Consider the following 8,810-nt stretch of genomic DNA (forward strand, 5'->3'; position numbering starts at 1 on the left):
TCAGATAAAGCTTTATTTCAAGCTGGAAAAACATGACAGATAACACAGATTCTGTAGCTATTAATGCACCATTGTATAGAAGCAAATACTTCTGGGATTTAAAGTTTTAGAGAAATCCTCTTTTGGGATATAAAATTATTTAAGATTTATGATGCTATGGGTCAGTAAGTGGTGTGATGGTTAAGAGACTGGATTCCCACATGGGTGATCATGGTTTGAATCCTGGGTCTGGAAGGTTAAAAATTATGCCAGGTAGGTCTGCATGTGTGCCCAAATCCCAGGATAATGAGGGAGAAGGGACTGTAGCATAGTCAAAGTCATTTTTCACTTTCTTTCTCTGGCAAGTGCATGTGCTCTATAGCAAAACTTAAAAAAAAAATGTTAACAGTATTAAAATTCTTCTAATTTGCCCTCTACCAATTTTTAGTCTCAAGTTGACTTGGCCTCTTTTTATTTTTTTAACCTGACCAGATGTGATGCATTTTTGATCTTTTTGATATATATGAGGGGCTTGGACTGAAGAACTTAGAGTCATCACAGAAAATATGTGATTCTGAAAGTCCTCCAGAAAGAAGGTCACTGGCAAATATGTTACACAACAGGAACAGAGGTCACTGGCACATATGTTACACAACAGGAACAGTAGTAGCAAAGATCATCTTCCCTTTGAGCTTAGGGCAACTGTACGCGAACTTGGTTGGATTTTCACCTGAATATGTGTAGGTTTGCAGTTGGCTCAGAAAACTACACGAAGTGTAGACAGAGGGAAAAGCTTGTATTACATTTGAGATGATGATCTTTTATCAGATGAATAATTTTTTTTTCAAAAGTATTCAGAGAACAATGTACAGGTAATATTGTGAGCAGGGAGAACTTTTGGAGTTGCTCAATTGTATTTATTTAGTTACATTTGGTTTGAAATTTTTTGATTAATTTATTCCAAAAAGAATTCCAAACTCATTTTATTCTATCTCAATTGAACACTACTCTAGTATTATGAAAAAATATGTAAGAATGACTTTATGGAAAGGTATGGTGTACAGATGATCCCAGTAACATAGTTTAGCAATAGACTTAGAACAAGTTGCCTGTATCTTTGGATAGGAGATGATTTTGTAGTATCTTAGATTAAACATCTGTAGAAAACATATCTTTTACTGTAAGAAAACACATCACATCCTAAAATCCCAGAAATGGAACATTTTTATCTGTATGTAAATATATTTAATCAAGAAACTATTTTGTAGGACATTGTTTTGATTATCTGGAGTATCTGAATACTATATTTACCTACCTTAATGTTAAATTTTGCTAAGATTTATTTTCAAGGAATATTAAGCAGATGAATTAAACTTAGGTGACATAGCTTTATGACTATATGTATCTGTTATTAACAGGAAGGAACTGACATCCTGGGTAGAACACTTTTAAAACGAAATCAAAACAACTTTTGGCCACTTGAGTCAATCTTCCTTTTGTCGATATTATTTTGTGGCTTTAGCATCTCCTAAGTTAAGACTTATCTCTAGGCTTCCTCAAATATCAGATACATATAAAGAAAAACATTTTCAGATTATTTTTGAAGCAATTATTAGATTTTCTAATTTTTAAAAAAATTGGTGCAAAGAAGAGGACACATTTGATTAGTATGTTTAGGTTTTTATTTATGGAAATGCCTATATAATTCCACATTTATAAATCTCTGCTTGTACTAGACTGTTCTACATGAAAATATCTTTTTTCTTCAGTATCATAACTGAATTATCCCCAGTCTTCAAAAAATATACCATGAGCAAGAAATGGCCACCTCTTTGCATTACACAAATGAAATTCTTCTGAAGTATGTTGAAAACTGTCAAGAACTTAAGTAAAACATTGACTAAATTTTATTCATAAATAAGTCATTTGAAGAAATTAACTTTAAGAGGATAATTAAGCTTGTCTCTTGAATATGAAATTTTGATGTTTCTGAAGAATTTAGGTAACTTTTGGATAGCTTATTAAATGACGCTAAGCATTTGGCAGTTTAGCTCTAATACCACTATCCATGGAAGTCAATATTAACCTTTACAATGAGTTTATTTCAGAAATTAGGACCTTATTTAGTTATTTATTAAAAGTGAAACAGAATGATAATCTACACACACATATTTCCACCTTCTTTAAGTATATTGTTGACATCCTGTGTTCTGGACATCTAAAATGTTTTTAAACATTCTGGAAACTCAGTGAGATGCCATTTCATTTGATTCAAAATAGCTTTATTAGTAAGCTAGACCATTCGTTTTCTATTAAGTAGACTGTGAGCAGTTCAAAGGAAAGCAACTATGCTTTTCATTTAGTCTATATTTTTTGAGTCTACTACATGTTTAATTACTAAATGCCTATAAAAGGAAGGAATGAAAATATGTAAGTGGCTTAAAAATACTCTGATATTAAATTGATTGTTTATAGTTCATTAATGGTTGACAGAAAAGTTTTATTTCTTTTACCATAGGGTGAGTGTAACCACACCCTAAAAGTTTTATTTCTTTTAAAGTAAACTCATTTTGCTTTCCAAAGTTGTCTAAATGAGAAAGCACCCCTGTCCTCTCCATTACGGTTGCTTGTAATGGACATATGAACATGGATGTAATAAATCAGGAGAACATGGAAATTCCAAAACTCTAATGGAAAGCAATCATCCATTCTTTCAGAAAATGCTTTGTTGGTGAAGGCATGCAGAATGCATTGTTTCCCAAAGCTAATCATAAATTTACTGTGAAGTTTTGGACTTAGCCTTTGAAAATAATGAAAGAGGTTGTATATCTTTCCATTATCTAGTCATGGTCAAAAGGTTGAAATGGAAGTACCCAGAACATAGTATTTATGCAACTAGATACTGTATTAAGAGCTCATTTTTATGTTTGTATTTTTGGGGAATCAATACTTTCTACTTGAAAAAATTGAATATTTTTCAGGTGAAAGTAAGCTTCTTTTCAGGTAGTTTTCCTCTAAAATCAGCATAATTTTTTACGCACCACCAGTTAGGAAACAAAGCTCTTAGGTACTATGATTTGAACTACAAAACGATAGCTAAATTCCTTAAAACTTTTAACTATATTCGGGAGAAACACAAAGTTATAAAACATATTTTAAATGATTTTGCCCTATTGCAAATGTTCAGTTGTAGGAAACAACTGTGGGAAATATACTTTTTTCTAATATTAAGGCTTTTATCTGAGCAATATAATTTTTATTACTTATAATGAACTTACATTACCCTTAAATTTACATAAAGAAAAGATGTAAAACCATACTAGGTAGTTATAACTACTTGTAGGGAGGAATTCTCTCTTGGAAAAATCACAAAATTGTTCTCTATTAATGTAATAGTTTAAAGAGATACCAGTTTTGTTCTTTAACTTTGGTTGTAAGATCATGCATGACTCATTCTAAATATATAGTTACATTTAATTATATTTTCTAGTGGAAAACAAAAGTAATTATTTCAAGTTAAAATTATGCACACATACACTAGAATTCAAATTAAATTTATTTATTTACCATGACTAATGCAGTATAACAAGGCTAAAATTCAATGCATACTAACTTAATTATGCCTCAATGACAACACATTGGCAAATTTTTATCAAAAAGAATATTACTTGCTGCTATCAGAAATAATTTATTGAACATTAACAGTCTTAGTTATCTTGTTTGTGCGTGCAGTTCATAGAGCTGGAGGAAACATTTGATCAAGATGTAACACTCATAATAAATATACTTTTACTTATTTTCCAGAGAGATAAAATAAAAAGCATGTTTTAAGTCAAGAGTAGCAAATGTTTGGAGTTCTTTGCTCCTGAATATCATTTTACAAAGTAACTAAAATTGTATGTATTTATTTCAGACAACCTTCTTACTAAAATGAGAATTTTGAGGGATGGTTGTCTTTAAATGGTTTGCTTGATTTTCTTAAAAAGCCACTACAACTAAGATAAAAGCAATCTTGACAGGAAAAATAATTGCTTGGCTTTACTCTCTACACATAGAGGAAAGGAACTAACGCCACGGCATGTAGAGGCAAAAGAAGGTAGGGAAAAATTGACTAGGTTGTTTGTGACTAGGTTTACATTTATGAGCTATGCGACCCTTGATAGAATAGTAGACTAGTCAATCACAGTAGAGTCAAGGACATTTTACTAATTGCCAACTGTAAACTTGATGGATATTTCAAATGGAAAACTTACTGCAGGCTTTAGGGGTCAAAAGAGAAGTAATACTGAACATCTTATCTCCTCTCTTCCATAGCACTGTACAATGACCTAACACAATTATAGAAGTGGAAAATTTAAATCTACATTTATATAAACTTACCTTTAAAAGCTGGTTGATAGCACCTGATGATATATCAAACTTCACAACATCTGGTGATTCAGCTTCTCCTATAATGCCAAGTTTAGGGAGTGAAATATTTGGATTGAAATGAAAGTTTAAAATGTCAGGATTCTTGATACCAGTGGGACTCTGGACCCTTGAGAAAGCTTTTAAAAAACCAGATTCCTTGGCATCAAGGGCATCCTTGGACTTAGTGGCATACTTAAAACTAACAGAGTTCATGGAGCCAGCAAAGTCTTTGAAGTGAGCACCAAATCGGTAGTCATTAAAAGCTTTAGAGGTGGTCACATTGTCAGGAGTGGAAGTATTATTGGTGCCAGCAGAAAAAGTGGGAGTGTTTCCAAAAATAATATTAGGCATAGAGGAACTGGAACTGATTTCCAATTCAGGCTCAGGGAGAATGCTATTAATATTGCTGGTATTGGTAGAATTATTGACATTTTGAGTATTTATGAGCTGGTTGATAGCACCTGATGATATATCAAACTTCACAACATCTGGTGATTCAGCTTCTCCTATAATGCCAAGTTTAGGGAGTGAAATATTTGGATTGAAATGAAAGTTTAAAATGTCAGGATTCTTGATACCAGTGGGACTCTGGACCCTTGAGAAAGCTTTTAAAAAACCAGATTCCTTGGCATCAAGGGCATCCTTGGACTTAGTGGCATACTTAAAACTAACAGAGTTCATGGAGCCAGCAAAGTCTTTGAAGTGAGCACCAAATCGGTAGTCATTAAAAGCTTTAGAGGTGGTCACATTGTCAGGAGTGGAAGTATTATTGGTGCCAGCAGAAAAAGTGGGAGTGTTTCCAAAAATAATATTAGGCATAGAGGAACTGGAACTGATTTCCAATTCAGGCTCAGGGAGAATGCTATTAATATTGCTGGTATTGGTAGAATTATTGACATTTTGAGTATTTATGGCTTTTTAATTTAGGTTTAGAACAAAATTGAAGCCAATGAAATGAGTAAATCTAGGAATATGGTTTGTGTTTGAGCCATAGTCCATACCAGCAGTATAGTTAAGGTTAAAAGCACCACGAGAACTACTGGTATCGCTGGTGTCAGTAGTATTGACAGTGCTAGCTGTAGTGTTGAGTCTGCCATCATAGTTCAGGTTGACTACAAAGCTAGAACCTAATGTGTGGGTAAATCCTGGGATATAGACAAGGTCTGAGTCATAATTCAGGACCACTGCATAGTCGTGGTCAGCAGTACTGATGGACCTTGTAACATAATTGGGACCAGCATCATTGTTAGGACTAATAGCATTGTTGTGTTTAGTTGCATTAATCTGCCTAACATTAAAGTCATGTTCTCTTTTGGGGAAAGAATCCTTGTCACTGGAGCTGGGAATGATGTTGGGGTCAAAGCGGTTGGGGGCCAATTTGATATTCTGAGATCCAGGGACAATGTTGTAACAAATTTCATTGTTTGGCTCAATGGTATTGTTAGGGCCAGTACCATTGGAACCAGAAGTACAGTCCAGGTCAGTTCCATTTTGGAGCCCAGAGATATAGTTTGGATTAGTGTCATCACTGGAGTAAGTAATATTATCCTGATCAACATTATTGCCTAGGACAAAAGCATTGTCTGAATTGTTGGTGTGTGTGGTGTCCTCAGGATCAGTGCTATATTTGGAATTAGAATAATTGTTAGTGGAATTATCAACATTTGGGTCAGGTTCACTGCTGGGATCAGTTCCATTGTTAGTGTCACCATCACTATTAGAATCAGTTCCACTTGTAGGACCAGCATTGCCATTGGGATCAGACCCATTGTTGGTATCTGCATTATTTTCAGCATTGCTATCTTTGGGATCAGTGTCATCAGGATCAGATTTATCTTTGGGATCTTTCTTCCCTTTGGTGTTGTCTTCATCTTCAGAATTTGTTTCATCTTCAGCATCTGTCTCTTCTTTAGCATCTGGCTCATCTTCTTGGTCAGGTTCATCTCTGGGAAAAGGCTTATCTTCAGCATTGGCCTTATCTTTGAGATTGTCAGCACTGATTAGTTTAATCTTACTGTCATGATTGGCTTCATTTTTGGGTTTAGCAGTAATATTGAATTTGTTCTCACTTTCAAGGTCAACAGCATTGCTGATATTGATGACACTGTCTGGGCCAGAGATACTATGGTGGTCCATGGTATTGGGGGCATTCATGGGAAAGGTACAGGTACTAGATAAGCCTATGAGATTTTGTAAAGCTGAGCAACTTTCACAATATAAATAAATTGAACACAAGGAATATTTAGAATCTTCCCAGTGTAGAGGACAGTGGACACCCACAGGATGCTTAGGATCAAGGGATTGAGATAAAGGGCTGTTTCTAGAAGTCTTGTGATATCTAACATATTTGGAACTCAGAGAATATTTAGAATCCAAGGGAATTTGGACATGTAAAGGACAGTCAGGGTCTGAATCATGATCAGAATTTGTGAGGCACTTATGAAAAAGAGAGTCACTGATTTCCATCAAACATTTGGGACATATTTGAGCTCCTGTGTCCAAAGAATGTGTGTTATTTCTGTGAGTTTTGGGGTATGCAACAAACCTAGGTAGTAATGAATTTGGGTGGCAGACAGATGCTGAAATGTCAGAGGTGTAATCCTCACCACTTAGGAGATGAATAGGATTCATCTGAGATTCAGAACTCTGAAAACTCTGTAGGTATGTGTAGTCCTTGCAATGGCTCTTAAAGACAGTAACTTTGTGGCTGGGTTTTCTGTGATGCTTGTTAATCATTAACCTATCTGGGTCCAGAGAAATATTGTGGTTGTGCTTTTCCTTTAACTTTGGCTGTGAGTCTTGTTTGTCACTGAGAGTTGGAGATACCTCTTTGACTCTTACAGTCTTGTCATCACTTAGATACCTCACAAGTTGAATTTTGGAGATAGCTAGAGAGAGAAAAGTAAAATATGAGGAAGATAATAAAAAAAGATAATGCAATCTAATTTTGATGCCCACGTTATAAAATAAATCTGTATAAAGGAAAATAATCATGTCCTTTGTTAGTGTTATTTAATTTTTCTTTTCTTTCTTTTTTTTTGTTTTTTTTTTTTTTTGGTAGTGGTTTTTGCCTTAGGGCACATACACTTGACAAAGAGAGAGATGGAGACAGTGAGAAGGAACGTAAGAAATCACTCCTCAAGGGGGATGGTTATGCTGCAATCCCTTCTCCTCCTTTCTCCACCCTGGATCTTGGACATGCATGCACATGCAACCGGCATAAGTTTCAATCAACTGAGTCCAGGACTCAAATCACAGTCGGCAATATGGGAGTCCAGCAATGTAACCTCTATGTCATCTGCTGGCCCTGTTATTTAATATTTCGAGAGGAGATCAGGACCCTGAATTTTCTTTCCAAGTGAATATTACCTTGAGCTTATTAAGACACAAAAAATAAAATATGGCAATTTATCTCAGATATTTATACTTCTAATATTCAGAGATGCTCTTTAGTTGAGGAAACTTCATAGGAATTAATTGAACGCATGTGGTCAAAATAAAACTCTAGATTTACATGGCTCAGTTACTATAGATCTATATTACTTTTCATTTTGTTTCTAGAAATACTAGCAATTTATTCTTTCCAAAAATATAAGTCATATGATTTATAAAATCTTTACATTTGGAGACACGATTTCCTTGGTTTTCATGTATCAAAATTACAAATTACTAATATTAAGGATCAATTTTGTAGTATCAAAGTTTACTGATACATTATTTAGATATTTACCAATAAATGTCAGTATGGGACAACCTAGTTTTCCAGTATGTAGACAAACATTAAAAAAAAAATGACTTAACTTTAAAAACAAAAATTTCTTCCACTATTCTTTCAAGGTTCTAAGAGCATTTTTTTTTTCAATTTTTGCAGCAAATACAAAATCACAATCTGGAATAAATCTAAGAATGTTGGTAGTTTCTAACTAGAAATTGATTGTGACTTTTTAATTTTTTCATTAAAAAATATATATCTTTTAGTTTTCTACCATAGGGTGCTTGTGCTTGCCAGAGAGAGACAGAAAGACAGTAATAGGGAAAGTGAGAAATCACCCCCCTCTGGGGGGATGAGCATGCTGTAATTCCTTCTCTTTCTTTCTCCTCCTTGGATTCTAGGCATGCATACACACATACCTGGTGTAATTTTCAAGCTGCCAGGTCCAAGACTTGAACTGTGGCCAGCCATTTGGGAGTTCAGCACCTTAACCACCATATCACCTGCTGGTACTGATTGTGACTTTTTTTTAATAGGGAAGGAAAGTTGCTTTTTTTTTTTTTTTAACCAAATTTCTTTTAAGATCAACAACAATTTTTAAGAGAAAATTTTAACTGCCCACTTATACTCTTTTAAACATTGATAAAAACTACAACTTTAAGTAGGTCTATTCTGAAGGGTATTCAACATGGTAGGATATGTATGGCTT

The 8,810-nt window shown here is 34.2% G+C and overlaps 1 protein-coding gene across 1 annotated transcript in view; it reads right to left on the minus strand.

Annotated features, from left to right (window-relative positions):
- The window catches only part of LOC102482483 (uncharacterized), a 74,565-nt gene that overhangs the window by 2,241 nt on the left and 63,514 nt on the right, over positions 1-8,810 (minus strand). Inside the window, exons 3-4 of the mRNA XM_006164365.1 lie at positions 5,334-7,277; positions 4,360-5,303 (exon numbers count right to left, since the gene is read on the minus strand). Of these exons, the coding sequence (XP_006164427.1) occupies positions 4,360-5,303; positions 5,334-7,277 (2,888 nt within the window). The remainder of the gene's footprint in view (positions 1-4,359; positions 5,304-5,333; positions 7,278-8,810) is intronic.

The sequence above is a fragment of the Tupaia chinensis genome, unplaced genomic scaffold (genome assembly GCF_000334495.1).
Source record: "Tupaia chinensis unplaced genomic scaffold, TupChi_1.0 Scaffold143610_2, whole genome shotgun sequence".
NCBI lineage: Eukaryota > Metazoa > Chordata > Mammalia > Scandentia > Tupaiidae > Tupaia > Tupaia belangeri.